Source organism: Oenanthe melanoleuca, chromosome 7 (genome assembly GCF_029582105.1).
Source record: "Oenanthe melanoleuca isolate GR-GAL-2019-014 chromosome 7, OMel1.0, whole genome shotgun sequence".
NCBI lineage: Eukaryota > Metazoa > Chordata > Aves > Passeriformes > Muscicapidae > Oenanthe > Oenanthe melanoleuca.
Window position 1 is genome coordinate 27,557,746 of NC_079341.1, and position 19,587 is coordinate 27,577,332.

General features: G+C 40.0%; 1 protein-coding gene across 3 annotated transcripts in view; it reads left to right on the top strand.

The window, feature by feature from the left end:
* Positions 1-19,587, top strand: part of KALRN (kalirin RhoGEF kinase) — a 455,469-nt gene that overhangs the window by 230,992 nt on the left and 204,890 nt on the right. For all 3 annotated transcript variants that reach the window (XM_056495829.1, XM_056495830.1, XM_056495831.1), the window contains one exon: positions 16,663-16,785. In XM_056495829.1, the coding sequence (XP_056351804.1) occupies positions 16,663-16,785 (123 nt within the window). The remainder of the gene's footprint in view (positions 1-16,662; positions 16,786-19,587) is intronic.

Consider the following 19,587-nt stretch of genomic DNA (forward strand, 5'->3'; position numbering starts at 1 on the left):
AAAGGCCATGTGGCCATTCTGATATCATTACATTTACCAGCTGCCATGGTGGGAGACTGCAGAGTATTGAAGAGGAAAGGCTGTCTCTCTTCATAGCCAACCACTTTATCTTGTACTGTGTCTGGGTTTTACTGGCAGAGAAAACAGATCAGGACATGATCCTGATATCATTCGTATGGAAAAATGTCCTGCCAACATCTGTCTGTCTCCAAACACTATCTGGGAATGCTGAGCACTTCATGTGATACATGTGATCTGTGTAGTCCATTTGCAGAAGAGTGCACGGATATTTAGGCAATTTATGTCTCATTTAGCTCTCACACAAGATTTTAGAGGATTAGGTCTGTGCATTACTCCCCCACTTGCATGTGTACTCATGGTTATTTTGATCCCTTCAAAGCAGTGAAGAGTTCTCCAACATTCTGTAGTTTTCCAACTTGTCATAGTTTGTTTCAAAGACAAGAGAAATGAGACCATGTATCTGTTTTTATGCTTAGTTTACAATAATGCCTTCAATGGGTCTTGTAAAACAAGAGATTTATTCCTAAACAATTGCTAAGGAGGAAAAAAAAACATAATTAAGTCAAGATTATATTTACTACCAGATGACTTCAGCCACATCACCCTGCAAGAATACATCACATGCTCTGTGTGCCATCTGAACAGATTTAGTCAGTCATTAATTAAAACATTACAATTCAAAGCATCCTAGAGAATTTTCACAACTCCTTTGGTAAATAGATGTGGTCATGAGATGCATTTAATGTTTGTCACTTACATGTTTACATTTTCAGAGTATTACTGCTGTACTTTCTCTGAGCCTAGGTGGTGTGTGTGACCTTACCAGCCATAAGTGATAGTGAGTAGAGGTTCTAATTATGGTTATATTGCCCCCACAAAAATAATGGAAAAGGAATCAATACTGATAAAACTTCTTGGCAACCTTCTCCCAAAGGGATACAACAGGAGAGAAAACAAACTTTTGTTAGCTGCAACTGATAGATAAATACCTTTATTCTCAGTAACCTTGTCCTGCCAGCAGTTGGTGATGCCACTGGTTTATTATTGATATGAATATCTCACCAGACAATTCTGGTAGAACACCATACAACTTTTACCTGCAGAGCTCTAAAGGACCAACTTAATGCTATGTGCACGTGTGTCCAAGCTCACTACATCTCTAACACCTCTGATGTAGCACTTCTCTGCTTTACTATTTATGCAGTAAAGGATGTACAATTGTAGTAAAAGGGTTTTCTGTTTGCTCCCATCCACATCACAGACTGTGCAATAAAACATTTTGTCAACTGGTTTTTCACAGCAGTTTTCATTCCATGCCTGTTGTTCCTGCCAAAGGAATGGGAACGTTTTCAGGCAACGTGGGTGTGAGTCCAGACAATGAAGAGATCTGTGTCCCCACTCATCTTCTGAAGAGGACTTATAAGTAACCAGTGCTGAAAGTAAAGTGGTGGTTTATTTGTGCTGATTGATGAATATCCTGCAAATATAGTGAAAATGGATGCTTAAATAACAAGCATTGCTGAGTGATTTAGTTGCTTATTTTGAACTGTTAAAAAAGGACTGTCACTCCTGAATTTGAACCCACAGTGGCATATGATTATGCAGGAGTTTCTGGTGATTTCTACTGACTGTAGATGTCTCTCTAAACTCTAGTGGTGACAGAGTATGGATTAAGAGCACCCTGCATAGATATACAACCCTTGGTGCTCCTTGACCAGATTGTGCTGGATTTGCTGCACAAGTAACCACACTAGGGAGGAGAATGTTGCCCACAGTTCTTCAGTTCTGGTGATTTCACAGGGATGTTTCTCTAGTTCCTTTAGCTTGCAAAGACTTGGAGCATTTATTGGCAGTGTGCTCAGGGTTGTCCAACACAAACAGGACAGGGTTCTTGGAAAAACAGCAGAAAGAAGTAATGTGCATTTTTCCTCTTTACCAATAACTGTCTTAGAAATCCTCCCTTTGAAGGGCCACAGCAGAGCTTCCTGAGTGAGGGTGCAATCATGTGGCATGTTCTATTTGTGTACATTCAGACTGCCTGTTGGAATAGAGGCAGGCTCTGTGCTTCTGTCCAGGCAGAACTGGGACATCTGCACCCTGTAACCACTGATCCCTGTATGGTATAAGAACACCTCAGATGTCTGAGGCCTAAAAAGTAAATTGCTTTACATACTTCAAACTCACATAAGAGAAAGAGAGCTCTGTTCTTAATGTCTGACAATGCTCTTAAATTTAGACCAGTATTATCTTGTATTGTTTTTGTGCCAAAATTCTTCACAAAGAGCTATAGGATAAAATTTTTGTTTAAAGATATTTATTCTGGAAATCCCTTAGAAGTTGCTGATTAACAATACACTATCCTCTTCATAATTTGATTTAAAGTATAAAATTGAAATTATCTGGAAACAACCTTTTTCTCATTCTTCCTTTATATAGTTATTAAGACAAGCAGACCATTGTTCTTTGTGATCCTAAAGAGTCAGTGATGAAAAAATAATAATGATCACTTTTTAATTTATACACAGAGCAGTAGTGCAAGGGATATCCAACTCCAGGGGCCAGATTCAGTTACCAACTGAAGTTTACTTAGCACTGATGTATGAGCAGTGCAAGAACACTTTGATGAGCTTCACAGCTGTCTTGGGAGATAAGATCTGAAGAAATCTGAACAAGCCAGCTTGATCTCTGAACCTATTGAAGTGAGAAGGGGAACAGAAAAAAATTCCTTTGTCTGTCAAAAAGTGTTTTTCTTGTTTAGAGCACTGTCTGTTCTCCAAGACCTAGTTCCTTTCAGATGGTCTGTTTTGCTACTTCTTGAATGGCAAATGTTTGGGTTCTTAGACTAAGAACCTAAGAGGGTTTCTTTTGTGGCAACCATCTTGAATCATATTGACTTATTGAGAAGTTGGATCTGTCTTTCAGTGGATGAAGAGGACACAATCATAGCATGGAGAAATGGAGGGGGAGATATAAAGATGCAGTTCCTTCTCTGTGGGCAGGTGTAATGATCCATGGTCTGTATTTATCCTGCCTGTCTTTAGAAGCATAACTGAATCATCCAAGTCAGGAGCCTAATGCAGAGTTCCCTTTTATAGTCAGTGGAGAGACTGGCATCTCCAGAGGATGACTCTCATTGTACCCTGGACACTTCCCTCTCTTAGTCCAGACTGTCAGGGAAATAATGATAATGTAGGCTCTTCAAACAAGACCTTCAGTACACTGCCTAATGTGGGATGAATTTTTTTTAAGATGCAGAAGCCCAAATCCTGTGTGATGCCATTCTGCTGGGCATTCAGTGTCTTCCTGATCCCAGATTTCCTTTCCAGCATTCTGCAGGGAAGTCGGTCCTCAGCAAACTGCTAAAAATTTGATGTTACACTTAAACAGAATTTGTAGTCGTTATGTATCATGTCCTCATTGTCTATTTCTGTCCCAGGATTGTTTGCATGTCAGCATTCCTGAAAATATCATGTGTAGTTTATTGTTTCTGAAAGGCATCGTTGGCTCTTAGTGTCATGGCAAAGGATGAGAGAGAATTAGGCTTGTCTGTTACTGATTAGCCCTGCAAAAATAGAAGGGTTGCAGTGGTGAAGAAAGAGAAATAAAATAGAGTTTTCTCCAGCTATAAATATATATTTTGAAAGCAATTGCTAGAAGGAGTAATTGTCCTAAGGACATGGAGAAAAATAAGGTCTTTGAGCAGATGTAGACTGGAATGCCAGAAAACTTTCTGCCCTGTAACTTTAAGAAGTAACAATAATAGTAGTGCTTCTCACTTATTAAGGTTTCTTTCATTTCAGGATTATGGGTTTTTTAAAAGGTTGATGTTAAGCAACGTGCCAAAGGTCACTTCAGTTTTCATGACTAGAACTTTTCATGTCAGGATATCTGACTCACAAATCCTTGTTCTAAACCAACAAAGTCATTGCTACTCCAGTTTTACTCCTTATGGAAAGATCTTCTAGGATTTATTGGGACTATCTAAAAATGAAATAAAGGTATGTTATGCTAAGAAATAAATATGCTATTTTAGGCACTGGTTTAGGAGTCCAAAATAGTTATTCTTTTCTAGTCCATTTGTTTCCCTTGATCTTTCCTTTCATTTATCTCCTCATATGGCCTCCCAGATTTTTCATGGTCCTGCCTGTCACTCAGAGTGATATTGCCTTTGACTGATGGCCAACAAAAGTTGTTTTCATTGATGTGAGAAAAAACCTTGCCAGACAACAAATAGCATCATGAAAGCTACTTCCTGATGTATAACTAAAACACTTTTCCCTGTGTTTTCCTCCATGGAGCAGCTGCTCAGCCAGCTGGTTACCTTCCCCCTCTGTAATGAATTACACTCATGGTTTGAGATTATTATGTCTTGCTGGGTAGCAAGAACCAACTTAGGCTGAGCTGCTCTGGCACCATGACCTGTCTCTGCCCACTGCTCCTGTCCATGCCTGTCATTCCCTTTAGTTCTCACAGCTCTGCCTTGCTCCATGCCACAAACTCCTTTCTTGGCTGTGCTCTGCAGCTCCTTGCTCTGTTGGCATCTCCTGAGGGCTGTGCCTGGGCCCTGATTAACAAACCAACCTGACTGAAGAGTTCTGGTATTTCTTTCCATGGAAGAGAGGTTGTGCACTATTTTGAACTAAATGCAGAGTTTTAGCTCACAGGAGACTTTCAGGCAACTTCTTTTGTTTCATATTCCTCACAGGGAAGTCTTACACAAAGCTTCTTGCTTGTTTTTAGAAGCTGTAACCTGGATTGTAGTTCTGGAAGCTATTGCCTAGGCTGGGGTAACCCTTCAGGCACATTTAGACAGAGCTGCTTGGCTCCAACTCCTGTATACTTTTACAGCCATAAACTTCTTTTATGTTACACTATGGTTCCTTTTAACAAAAATCTCTTTCAAATGTGAAAATATGCAAACCAAACACGTTTCAGGTCTATCCGTTGGTCTTTCACCTTTCCACTCCCTTTGTTTTGAAAGCTCTTGACTTCATTTTTTTTCCAGCCTTTTGGATTTTTTTTAGATGGAAAGTGTATTGTGGGATGGAGAAAATTACTTTTATTTTTGGCTTCAGCAACATATAAAACATTCTGACCTTCAGATGGTTCTCTTTCCAAATAAGGAGGGAAGGTTGTTGGGGGGGAGGGAAACCACAAAATGAAACTTTCTTTGTATTGTTATTTTCCTTGTTCCTCCAACAAAGAGGAACTTTAAACAATCAAAATATATTTTGGATATGGTTCCTGCTTGCTTACCTCTCCATGTTTTCAAAGTCCACAAGGTGTTAGGGAATAACATGAGAAGGAAGATCAGGATGAGGGGATGCTGTAGCCCTGGAGCCATCAAAGTAAAAGAAAAACAAGAAAGAAAGTTTTTCACAGAAAATTTCAGTTTGGGGAAAATTGGGATTTTCTTTAAATAGGTGCTTATAGGGAAAGTCCCCAAACACTTCTGCCCTTCATTCTGCTCATGAGTCTCACTCCTGAAATCACTTAAGTGTCTTCTCTTTTCTCGGAACAGCTCAAGGTTGTTCCTTGCTGAAAATAGTTTTCATAAGTCTGATTCTTCTTGCCTATATATTCTAGCTTATTTTTGCATTACTTGTCTGCCATAGGAGTCTGAGCAGTCCATTGACAAACAGCTCCTCACTGCCACTATCCATGGCCTTCTCTGATGCATCTGTAGGATCACTGGCCTTTGAGCCTTTGAAACCCTCACAGGATCCTTTTCTGCTGTGACATGTGAAAGAATCAGCAGGAGATTGCACAAAGATGTAAACATTCCAGGCTTTTTGTTTCAGCCCTGCTGTGCTACAGGCAAAGCTTCTCACACACCACAGCAACTTGGCCCTTTCCCAGTTACCTGCAGTACTGAGCTGAGACTTCTCTGCCCTGGACATGTATGTTGAGCACAGCTGGTTTGCCTGAACAGTGACTGACAGACAGCAAACACCAGCAGAAGAGGTGCTGCAGTGGCTTTACAGCAGGAGAGAAGCTGTGTTGCAGGTTTGAATCACTGGGCAGAGCCAGTGTCAGGGGAGCACTGCCAGAAGGTCAGACATAGCCTTGTACTGCACTCCTTTCTCCCTGCACACATCCTGGCACATGTAAACTTGGAGATAAACAGTTATACTATTATAGAAAAGTTCTGGATGATGAACAGCCACTTAAAATATTCAAGGACTTTCTTTCATCCCTGTTCTCCTAATTCTCCACTTCTACTCCTCTGCTTCTTCCCCACACGGTTTGCACTCTCATATTTTACCTCTGGTTTCTAATCAGGTCAGAGCCCCATGGAGAAAGGTTGTGTTTTCCTACCTGTTGGCAGGATGCTCAGCCCCAAAGGGCTCTGTTCCTGGCAGGGGTGTTCAAGACCACTGCAGTGCTGCACTTGCCATCCTGGTGAGTTTTTCAGTTACTGCCAAAAGACTGTACCAAGAGCTGTTTGACCCAGCTGGGATTTGTTCTCCTACTAAACCTGTCTCTGCTGTGTGCTGTGATTGTAAGCCTTGTTAAACCTGGATGATTAAATCATCTGCTCCCCATAGTAACCCAAAGCAGGGCTTTATTCAATATCCTTTATTCAGTATTCAGTCACTCAGCAGTTTTCTCTGTGGTGCAGAAGGCAACTCAAACACAGTGGGGGGTGCCTCTGCTTGTCTAGAGCCTAGAGGATGGCTCTTGCATTAAAGCAAGCTCATGTTTGCTTTCTCAGTCTTTTCTCTTTGATACTTACCTTTAAGTTTCTTGTTTAAGAAAGTAATAGGTTTCAGTGGGTTGATACTATCAAAATGTACATTTTGTGATAGCAGTAATGGTACTGTTATCCTAGTCTGACATTCATCTGACAGAGAATTTCTTTCTTTGTTTTACAAACTGAGACTCTGAAAGGGAACATAAAGCAAATCAGTGTTGGAACTTTGAAGAACATTTGTGTTTTTTTCAGAATCTTTATCCACTCTCTTTTAGTTTTGCTTTGTTTCACCTTTTGAAACTCATTGACCCATCTGTCACTGGCAGAGTACAAGTCAGTTGCTCTGCTTATACTTTTGAGAATAATGAGTTTTTCTAAAGAGCTCATGTAGCTTCTCTTTTCCTTCCTGCAAACCTGCTACACATTTCAAGGGATCCTTCTACACTTTGGACACTCCCAACAAGAAAAAAAAACAAATTGAAGCAAACAAATGCAAGGAAAATACTTCACAAGCCATGAAAGGCCCCACCTTGAAATGCACAAATTTCTCAATAGGATCAGAAAACTTTGCTTAAGCAAAAAATCAACAGCTTTTCAGGTTGCCTTTGTTTCAATGCTTACTCTGCATGGGACAATGTTCTTCCCATCCCCTTAAGCTGTGAGAGACCTGGGACATTCTTTCAGAAAACTCTGATTATGTCCAAGCAAACAGCCAGATGGAAGGAGACAGACCTAGACCTAGAGCTGGCCACAGCCATGTCTGACCCAGCATTTGCATCTGTAAAAGTGATGTGAAAGGACAAACGTGGGACAAGAAAGGGAGACCTGGGAAAAATGTCTTAGTCTCAGAAGGAGCAAAATCACTGTTCTAACTGTGCTAACTAGTGCTATGGATAGCAACAACAAAAAGTATCTATATGCCCTAAGTAAGGAAATATTTTTGAATTTCTGAATATTGCCATTGGTCATAGTCTGACAGACTTGATTAATTGTATTGCTAATTCATTATCCTGCAGCTAAGTGCCAGGTATGATTACTGAGAGTTGTAGAAAAGGCTCACAAATAGCAACCCAGCAGCATAACTGCAAAATAAATAATCTACCTGTCAGTCTGGAGAAGCTTCATGCAGAGCACAGCAGCGTCTTTCTATGCTGATGCAGAGCACATTTTCTGTGTCTTGTGCAGAAGGAACATGCACAAATGTGGTTATTTATAGCTTCTCCACCTACACTCAGCTTTGAAATTTTGTCTAAAAGAAGTTCAGCATTTAAAAAATACAAGGATTTAAAAAATACAAAATTTTAGCTTGAAGAGATGTTTTTTCTTTTCTTGATTTCCTTAAAAACAATAATCTTGGAACATTAGTAACAATCCAGGCATTAAGGAAGAAACATTAGTTCTTCATTTGCTTGTCTATTGTTCTCTTACTTGGAATGTTTTTAGAGAGGCGGTTGCCAAATTTTATGAAGTAAAATATTTAATAGAGAAAATGAAAGATAAGTGGGATACATTTGATGAATGTGAACTTTCCCAAAGGAAAGCAATGTTAAGTTGAAAGAAGCTCCTTCTCAGGGTAAGAGCTGTGGTTATATTCCCACTCCCTTTTGGGGAGCTCACATCCCATGTGATGGCATTTAGTGAAGAGCAGGCTGGGGCTGTGTGACCTCAGGCATTGCCCAGAGGAAAGGGACAAGCCTTGCTTTCAAAATGCCCAGCCTACACCCATTCAGCTCTGCCAGAGCCCAGAACTGAACGTGCTGTTTCCAAGAGAGACAAAACTAATTCCTACGTTTTGCTAATTGCTAGAGCTGGGACCAGCTCTTTTCTTTACAAGAAGGTGGATGGGACCAGAATACATTGTATTCTCGCTCTTCTCCAACCCTGTCAGTTTCAAGCCATCATGATACTTTTATAGATGTGGAGAACCTTAAGTACATAGTAGCCATCTGCAGGAAGCAGACACAAGGTTATTTTCACCAGGTATGGCTGTGAAAGGCAAGGAGCTCAGGCGGAGCAGCTCTGTGGGAAGCGTGTCCCTCACCATCGCAGGAGGGGAGCAGCAGTGCTGCCCATGGAGGGTGGCATATCTGGGATCAGATGTGCAATTTTGACTATTGCCCAGGTCAGTAGGTCTACAATAACATGAAAGTTCTTGGAGGAGAGTGGGGAATGGCAGGGAAATGCTGCAGCAAGACCCTGTGACCTTCTGAGCCTCTGCTAGAAAAGTTGAGAGCAGTCTCATTGGCGTGCAGTCCATTGCTATGGGAGATATTTAACATGTCTTCACTTAGTCATCCTGTGAAGTCTGCAGCCCTTTCATAACCAGTTTGCATATTTTTGCAACAGAAACTTCTAAGAAGGGGGTTGCTGGGGGAGTTGTTATTCTGTAGTGTTTTCCACTGCAGAAGCTGTTGATGAACAAGGATCCTGCTGCAGGGACTGTCTTCTCTGGATAAACTCCTACAGAGCTGTTTCCAGATGGGCTTGTAGGATATCTGTGGGTGCTAGAAGCAGTGAGAAGTGTGAACAAGACTATATAAATGTATTTTTGCATATCTAGGACTTTCCTGACACTCCTCTGGAGTAGTTGTATAATTTACTCAGATGTGTTCAGCATGTCAGCTGTGCTTTGTGAGGCTGCCCCACTGCAAAGAACACAACATGGATGTTCTGTTTTGACAAACTAGTGGGGTTTTAAACTACAAAGGTTAGATTTTTGTTGTTAAAATGAAAAATTGTGCAGAGGTGAAACTTTCACATAATGTCCAGGAAGCTCATAAAAACACCTACAATCCGACTTCATAAAGACTCCTTTTTTTTGGTTGAATGTAGACAAGAGAATAAAGGAAATTTTTTAAAACATGTTTTAATTGGCTCTGCATTTAATCCCTCTTGTTAATTTAGTTGCAATATGCAGCAAAATACTGATAGGTCTGTAAGGTTGTTTTTCCCTCTAAGGGTAAATGGGACTGTATGTTTTCTTTTGAAAAGACCTCTTTAATTATGTCGTGGTATTTGGAATAGCTACAATTAGAGAGCAAAAGCAGGGAGTGATTAAAAACTCCTACTTAATAGCAGCTGTATTAGTTCTCTGGCTTTTGAAAGAGACCCAGACAGTTGAGTCCACACATACCACACAGAGGAGTTGTGGTGAAAAGGAAAGGCAAAATGGTGGTCCAACATTTTTAACTGATTTTAGGGAGCATTGTCTGTTGTAGTGTTTTAAGAGATTTCTTTCTTGAGAAAGGATTGAAGAAGTATCAAAATTCATCTTTCTTGTCCAGTCTTCAGACTCTGTTAATGAATGTAGCTCTGTTCACTCAATTCCACCTTAAAACAAACAAATAAACATGCCCAAAAAAACCTCTGAAAACTCAGATTGCTTGTCTGGTGTTAGTGGGCTACACCATGCATGAAGACAGTTTGAAATAAGTCACTCTTATTATTTAGAGTCTGAGCTGAATTAAGTACAGAAGAACTTGGTAGGCTGGCTATATTATTTTCTGAAGATGAATTAGTCATTCCTGCATGTACAGATCAAGCTATGGTATTTCAGGATTTATAGGCATATGCTCATCAATTAGGCATTTGTACCAGAGTGGTTTTGGAGCAGCTTACACCTGATTTTAAAGCCCTGCCTTTCAATTGATTGCCTGTTCCCTTTTGTACAGCTGCCATCATGTTGCTTATTATTTATAATGTTTCAGTATGTTCCTTTAGTGGAAAAGGTTCCTAGAATCCCCAACCAAATCTGGAACCACATATTCCTAGAAGCTGCAAAAACTTAAAGTGGAAGGCAGCTTTCTTTCCACTTTCTCTGTCAGCCTTGCCTTTTTTGACAGTAAATGTGATTAATGTCAGTTTAAAAAAGTGAATGGAGGCAGGGGTGTTGAATCATTGGCTGAACTGCCATGCTGGGCATTGAACAAAATCACTCCAACTCCAATCTACTTTTTATATTAAATCCTTGTTGCTTTCTACTTATTTAAACATGAGGTGTGGTCCCCATCTTTAAAAGGTTTTGTAACAATATTTTACTGTGCCCCCAACATAAATTTATAATGAAGAAAGAAGTAAAAAAGGGAGCTCAGATTTAGAAGGAGGTAGAAAGCACAGATGAGAATGACTAAGTTTTGTTTTGGGTTCTATTATAAACCATTAATAATAGCAGGAAAAGCCAGAGGATAAGTTCCTTTGTATTATAGTGTATTTTCTCAGCTAGACCTTTATTTGACATTACCCTGCTGTGACAGGGCCAGGGTTAATCAGGAAAAGGAATCTATTCTCAGCAATGATTTGGAATACAAAAAGAAACTGATTTAAATCAGATTGTGTGTGCATTTTATTCATTACAGAGGATTAGTATTTCTTAAGTCTCCTTGAGTTGTTGTGTGTTGGGGGATTTCTCATTTTGTTTTTCTTCTGATTCTCAGTGCTTGTTCTGTCTTCCCTGGTGCTGCTGCCGTCCCCAAGTTGTGCTGGAGGGCCTGGTAGCAGGCCAGGGGTTGGGCTGGCCATGCCATCCTGCACAGAACAGCATTATCCACTAGATGGAATTCCAGTGGAGAGAGGCTGACAATCCCACGCTGCTGCTGCCTCCACTCATAGTCAGTGGTCTCCCTGGAAAATGTGCAAAGTATCTCTTAAATGTGCTTTTTCCCAATAAAGGAGTGATTTGTGAGTAACCTGAGAGCACATCTTTTTTGAACTGTGCTGTTCATAAATGCATATATGATGTGTAGCTTCTAGTTCTGCTAGAATAAAAGGAAGTGTCAAGAGATTGTCTTGTATTTGCAAAATTTGGTACATCCAGTAAGTATTACTAACTAGGCTTGTACAATTTTGAAGGGCTTTGACAGAAAATATTATTGTTGCTGTGCAGTGGAACAAAACATTTACAATAAGCTTTGGATGTATACTATGATCTGAAACATGAACCTTTTAACTGCATTTCTTGATGACAAAAAGCAGGCTTGGCAAGAAAAAGCAAAGCTTCTGGAATAACAGTTTCAGACACGCAGGGCCTTGGAGCTATGGAGTATTCATAACAGCAGCTACAGAAAAAGTGAAGATAAGGTTTGATTCCTGTGAATTTTCAAGTGCCATATGAATTTCTGTATCTCACCAGAATTTAGTTAGCCCATAATGTCTCTAGAGCAAACAAGAAAATGCTGGTAGCTTGATATTGCCTGGCTTCCTTTCACTACAGTTTTAGAGGCTTTATCCATGTGTTTAAAGTTAAGCAATGCTTATACACCTATTTGAAATGGGGCCTCATTTACAACTGAATAAATTAGGTGGAATCGCTCTGGAATTTATTACAACTATGTTACCAAAGAGTTAAGCTAACCCCTTTGAGTTATACCAGGTTTGTATTGTTCTGAGGTCAAGATCTGACTCTCAACTGCTTGAAGTGTAACATGGTTTAATTTCTTTTCAGTTTTCAGAATAACCTAGTTTTAAGAGTCACTCTGGCAATAACAGTAGGTCTCAAGGTAACAAAGATTAATGATTCCCTTGGCCAAGGCACTTCAGTGGTCACCTCACTCAGGAGCAGTGGAACTGTTCACATGGCCTGGCTCAAATGCAGAAGTGGGGGAGCTCTGTCACTGTTTTTACCACACACTGCATCTTAATCAGCAGCTCACAGTTCTCATCTCTTCCTCTTGCACCAGGGCAGGGTCAGTGACTGCAGTGTCTGAGCAGCCCCGAGTTCAGGCTGCCTGGGAAAGCAGGAGTCACCATCCCTGCAGGCATTTCAGAGACATGCAGAATCTTAGGGACCTGGTTTAGTGGTGGGCTTGGTAATGCTGGGTTGGAGTCAATAATCTTCAAGTTCCTTCCCAGCTTTAATGATTCTCAGCCAGGTCATCCTCATTTCATCTTCTTTCATTTCTGCTAAAAGAAATACAGTTTAAAAGATGTGAAAATACAGAAGTTTTTCAGCTAACTTCAAGAGGAGATATAGTTCCTTAAAGTAATGGATTTACTACTCCTTTGACATTTTGTGTTCATGTTAAATGGGTGCAGATCATGAGGATTTGATGGGAAAGAATTGGTTCCCAAGGAGATTTTGATTTAAATTGGATAAAGTTATGAGATGTTTCTTAGTTTTCACATTTCCTGATTAGAAAAGATACCTACAGAGAGGGACTTCATTTTCAAAGTGCTTCTTGAAATGTCTGCTTTCCATTTTAAAATAGATAACCATTGCTTTTTTTATTATTTAAAAATTAAATTAACTTTTTTTAAGTTTTTGAAAGACTTGAACTTAACTGCACTAATGCAATCATCTTACCATATTCCCATCATACAAATTAGCCTAGAGGAAGAGTAATTATCATCCCAGAACTTTGCTAAATTATTGCCTGATTGCTTCTTCAACCTTTTCCCCCTCAAATCACTCTTCCATCTCTTTCTTTCTATGTTTTCTGACAGTATCCCATACAAAATTTTAGCATTCCCTGCCAGTGGACTCTCAAGTATGTTTTCCCCTGACCAGGATTTGTTTTGCCAGTTTAGTTGTGCCGTAGGTCATAGACTTCCCTTAGGCAGGAGTTTGGTCCTCAGCAAAGAGGAGTGTGGAAAGGGCTCTGAAGTGGCTCTCTTCAAATACCTCCTTCCTAATGCTCTGCTCAGATGAAACCTGTCTGAATTGCCACTATTATTATTTTAACAGTTGCACAGATCATTCTACAGGGACAGTTATGGTTATTCTTCCTCCAGGTAGCATTCTGAATCTTGTGGTTATCCAGCCATATAATGACTGTAATAGCTGGCACAGGCAGCCTGCTGTAGCTGTACTGAGTTTTATTTAGTTTCTCAGTGATCTGGGTTTCCTGCTTATTTTGTTAGGTGTGTAATTGTGCCCTTAAGGAGATAAGGAGACAGGACATGCACATCATAATAGAAAATAATGTTTCTATCAATGTTGATCTTAAACTAGTGAAATAAAAATTTTCAAAAAGACATATTGACATAGATACCTCAGTGAACAGAAACAGCTTTTAACAGAACAGAACAGTTCTTTTAATTCCAAAGAACTTATGAGTTACAGTCCTTTTCTAGGTAGAATAAAATACAGCTTGGCAATAAAGCACAATTAGGAAATCTGAAGATTTAATTTGGAAAACACTCTTCACTTTTAATGGCATCTTCAAGCTACTTAAGTTTTTAAGGGATAACTAAATTATTTCAACTAAGTGACTGTAACTTCAATGTCTACCTGTATCTGCAGATGTTAATTTTTGGCAGTAGAGTAAGTTGCACAGTCCATGCTCTCAATTAAAAGGTTAATTGCTTATCTTGAATTATTATGCAGTGATTCTAGTCCTAAAGACATTTCCTTTCTTCAGGATAGGGGAAAATTTCTCTAAATATGCTGACATATGGATGTTTACAAGTGCTGATGATTTCAGGTTTAACTGGGACCTTTCAGAGTTCTTCCTGCATTTGCCACAGACAGACTGCTTAGTATTTCTCATTATATGCACAGCAGATTAAGTGCTTTGTGTCCACACAGATTTATGTTCTTGCTGTTGCTTTATTCACTCAGTTGTTCCATATCTCAGCTTTGTAAAGTGCCAACTTTCTGTGTCTTTTATGATGGAAACAAAAATGTATTTCTCTGTGCTTGCAGATGATTGGGAGTTTATTAGATCCAAGTGCTTTATATGTGGAAAAACATTATCTTTATGAGCATCTTAGTAAATGCTGAGGGTTCTTTTGTTAATTAGGCCTATCAGGTTATCAGGGCCTCATACTGACATCTTAACTTTTGCCAATTACCTGGGGCAACTCAGGAATTCACTTAGACTTCTTATATAATATATATAAAGTATATATGTAATGTTTTTATTTCCCCCTCTTCTATGCAAATTGAAATTATAGAATTTATGTGTTTCACAGAATGGTTGTGAAAACAAATTCCTTGATGACTGAGGTGGTCAGATATGTTAACATGGGTCTCCAAGAGCAGAAAATGCTGTTCAGCAAGTTATTCTCTGATGACTACTTCAATGCTATAAGCATGAAAAAATTATTGGAATAGTTTTCTTTAGAGTTACAGTAAGTGATATCAATTATTAATAAATAAAAAGCTCATACTGCATACTAATTTAATATGAAATATTGTTTAAAGTAAAGCCATTTGCCATTTAAAAAAGAATGTAAGATGAGATTTGTTCCAAACTTGAATTTGGCTCTGCTTCCATTTTTAATAGATACATTGAAAACTCATGACAAGAGGAAAGAGATTGTTAATGGGGTTATTTGCAGACTGTTAACAACACAAATGCTGGGAGAATGGCCCCCAGTAATTGTCATTACAAGACATATAGTCAAAAACATGTTGCAGAAAAGCTCTTAGCAGACCAGTTGGCACATGGCTGTCAAGCAATTTGAAGAAATGTATCTGGGATTTCCTACCCAGAGCAAATGGGACACAAGCTGGCCAAAGAAAGGGAAGCAGGAAGTGATGGCTGAACTGACAACACATCTGGCCCTGTTTCCTCATCCCTTCAATGTCACTTGTGTCAAATACATTTTGTCCCTGCAGGACATAAGTGCTTTGCTACCCCATTTTGTGAAATTACTTGTACTCTGTGGATGAAAAATGTGCTGTAAACACAATGTTTTAATTTAAAAAATGCTTTTCTTTGTAAAAAAACAGGCTTGGAACATAAGTGTATGTGTATAAAGCTTTGTTTGTATTTTCCTATAAAAATACACCTGGGATCTACATTACAAAAAAACCTGAGAGCTCAGGTGGTTTAGGTTCTGTACAACCAAGCCACGAAATGCCTGAAATAATTTACTTACCTGAAATAGATAGATAGATAGATAGATAGATAGATAGATAGATAGATAGATAGATAGATAGATAGATAATCCCATCTTCCATTTCTGCAGTGGTAGGTTTAATCTGGGTTTAATCAGTACCTGTGGTATTGTCACTATCCCGGATCTGCCTGCAGTGTCTTGTTCCTTCAGAGTGACAGAAGTTCCAGCTGCTGTATCCCAGTCCATTGGCATCAGCCACAGTGAGGATCCAGAACTTGCTGGGAGTGCAGGGCTCCTTGCTGAAGGAAGCCCCACCTGTTACAGAAATACCAGTGCTCAAGTACTATATATTCCCTTATCTTCTGTGAGAGAAAGAGTATCAATATCATTCTGAAATTTCCCAACCTTATATTGTCAAACTTGGGGTTTTCTTCCAGTTTGTAGTAGACCCCAAAGAGATTTGATCTAAATTTTACTGTCAGTGTTACTGTGAGAAGCAACTCCACATGGGTGCTGCACATACAGATAACATACTTTTAAAAGAGAATAATCTGTCACTCTCAGAGTATCAGGTTTGTCATCCTACTTTTCCATAAGGATCAGTTACATTTGGAACTCAATAGAAGAACCAGGAAGAATTGAAGTGTTCATATTGTCAATATTTTCTTGTCTGCAGTGAAGGTTTAACATTTTCATTCCAGTAACTCTGATAATGCTTTCTCCTCACATAAAATAGATTTTAATTCATCCATCCACCATGCTTGTGGACTACCTCTCACATTGAGATCTGAAATCAGCTGTTGCTGTTTTGCAGTTTACACAAGCTCAGAGGAGGAGGGTACTTCCTGTAAAAGATTCCAGATTTCTGATTCTCTTTCTCCAGAAGTCATCTATGTGAAAGTAAATATTTTATATCTGCCAGGCTCCAATAACTAAGCTACACGTCAAAATAAATTGAATAGCAAAAATTCAATAAACCTAATTTAGCAGTAGCATCCTTGAGCATTTATCTTCTTTCCAGTTAGGATGGATTTTTGACAGAGCTGCTTGTGCTGAGCCATAGCAAGCACAAGGCATCCCCCTGCAGCTGTTCCATCCTCACCCTCACAGGGTTTCCTATGCTGCTCAGACAGGAGAGGTAACTCAATGTTCTTGTTTTCTGGCAGGTACTGGACTGGATTGAAAATCATGGGGAAGCCTTTCTGAGCAAACACACAGGAGTGGGGAAGTCTCTACACAGAGCACGTGCACTGCAGAAAAGACATGATGATTTTGAAGAGGTAGCACAGGTAAGTGTGAGCCAGAGACTCCTGCTGGCTTGATTTTTATTATTCCTTTTGCATATTCAGAAAAAGCTATCACTGTTTTGGGTCATGCTGCTCTCTTCAGTCATTTGGAGCTGCCCAGGTTCCTGCCTCTGAGGTCTGGAATTCAGCATGCACACTGCAAAGAGGGGTGGTGGCAGGACTTATAATCAGAAAATCACCACACTGGGTTGATGAAAGGGCTCAAAGCCCATAAGAAATTACAAGCAGCTTATGGGAAAGTAGCAATTTCTGTTGTGACATAGAAGAGAAAGATTATGAGTGAGAGCAGTGGAAAAACCAGTCATAAATACAACAGAGGAGATTGAGGGCCTTGAGCATAAGGTGGGAAGCAGCAGTCAAGAAGCAGGGGAAACACCAGAGTTTGCAGTAAGGACAAATACCCTTCCCATCCTTCAGTGCATTATGTGGAAGGGATTTTTTGTTTTGGACTGAGAGGCAAAAATCCCTGAAGACTTTTCTAACCTCCCTATTAGGCCTCCTTCTCTTCCTCTTCAGCCCATCTCTCTGTGGATAACTTCAGATAGATTTCCTTTCACTTCACAAGGCCAAATTCAGAGAAATAAATCTTGTCCACTAGGTGACCACATGTGTTCAGATAAAAGTGGATGTTTCAAAGGAGGATGCAGAGGAAAGGAAAAAAGTGTCATTTATGAGGTTATAGAACCTTTTGGGTTCTTCTGAATCTGATTCCTTTACAGCTGATGGGTAGAATCACTGAGTGTCTCATTGCTCTGCCTGGACTGTTTATGGTGCATCCTAATTACAAATAATTGACACAAGTTGAACCTAGTTCCTTCCCAGCAGCTCTGACAGGAGCACTTTGCTCTGGTGCATTCACATGAGAATAGCATTGCTAATTTATGAGACTTGTCTGCAGTGTGACACTGGAATGTGGGGCTGGCAAATGGACATGGGGACATGAAGTGAAGGGAAGTGAAAGGAATCTCAGGCTTTATCTGAGGTCAAGGACTTGGGAATACAATACTCTTTGCTTTGGACAGAGTAACAGTGGGGGTAAGAGGAGGGTCCATAAATTTATTACACCTGGGATTCTCTTGCAGTAGCTTCTAGTGGGGTTGATTTTATAGCTGGGGAATAAATGTCTTCTCTGCTTTGATTATAACCAATTTTTATTCTTTCTTACTCCCTTCTTGATGCTTAACACTTTACAGTTGGTTGGAAATTAAGTTTAAATATTTGTTATTTTTCTCAGGCTAGCAAGCATCTTTGCCATGGCTAGAGTGGATAACTGCCAGGGCTTTTTCCCAATGTAACAATGTAATAAAGCAGATATGCCACCATCCTAAAGAACTGTTGAGTTTGCCCATTCCTCTCATCAGGATGTTAATTGCTAGCTTTAATGATGATTAAAAGGGTTATATTTGTTTTTCTTAAAAACCAACCAACCAACCAAAAACCAATATAAAAAGTGTTCTCCTGACACACCTGGTGAACTTGACAATATAAGCAATAGTATTTTCTATTGGCAGTTCTCTGATAAAAATGCTTAGCCTGCCATTTAGTATAAATTTCTTCTCAGAAATCCACTTTCTCTGGCTCTAATATATTTATTCTTATCTCTTGCTGTTTCAGAAGGGCATTTGCAAAGGTCAGACTAGAAGCAATTTTCAGGAGTCTTCTTGACATTTTTAACAGGGGGCAAAACATTCCTAGTCTTGCCTTACTGAGTGCAAACCAGAGTTTTGTGTCTGGCATAGCTGTGCTGGGAAATGCTGTGATTGACTGACCTGCCACAGCCCTAGATTGAGAGGTGGAACATGCTCCCTCTATGTCTGATTAGAAACTGCAGGTTGATAAATCTGGATGTAATGATTCAATCAGGCATGGCCCAAATAGATCACATTCCTGCATACAACTGTGCTCAGAAAATGTCAGTGATTCTACAGCACTGTGTTGTGGGCAATAGGGAATGTGATTTGGGGTCTCTTTCTCTCATAACTGCTGCTTAGACAAAGCTCTGGCAATTTTTCTGACTGTATTTATACTACATGGAAGGCACAGATGGCAAATGTTTGAATTTGGATTAAAAAGCCTGAGCTCCTGGGAGGGAGGCTGTTATCTTGTACATACCTGTGGCTGTTTCTCAGTCAGTGCTGGTACTGTTTGCAGGCTGCCTCTGTGCAAGGGCCAGCCTGGGCACAGCACAGTGCCTGCTGACATTTGTAGCCAGGCATTATCAAGACATCACCACAGCAATATCACTCTGGATGTAGCTACAGTGTTCCAATGATGGCCTCTTCGCTTGGCTGGAATTATTTTTTGCAAATCAGATAACTGTAGTCCAGCCAGTTATAGTTGTAAATCAAAAGATAATTTTATTTTAGGCCCTCTAACTTTTCCTTATTCAGGATAAAAGCCTGAAAACAGCATACCTTCCAGCTGGAAAAGTCTCTCAACACTTCAGCACTGTCTAGCTGAACTGCACATGTTGGAAATGCTTCTCCTGTTGAGGAGAGGGTCACAGATCATTTTCTCTCTTCTGGCATTCCCAGCAATCAAAAGTTAATCAAGATCTCTGCTCGCAGAGAGCATCTCTGCCTTTGTGTGCTGCAGAATTAGGAAGCGTCCTGGAAAGCTGATAATCCCTGGTTTGTGCTGCCGCAGTCTGAGCGGGCTGGTGAGTGTGTGAAGCGAGCATTTCTGCCCGGGTGCCCTCGGAGCCGTTTCCTCAGCGTGAGCGCTGCCCGAGTTGGGGCTGCCCGCTCCGCCGGGCGCAGCGCGGCTCTCGCCTGCAGGTGGCGC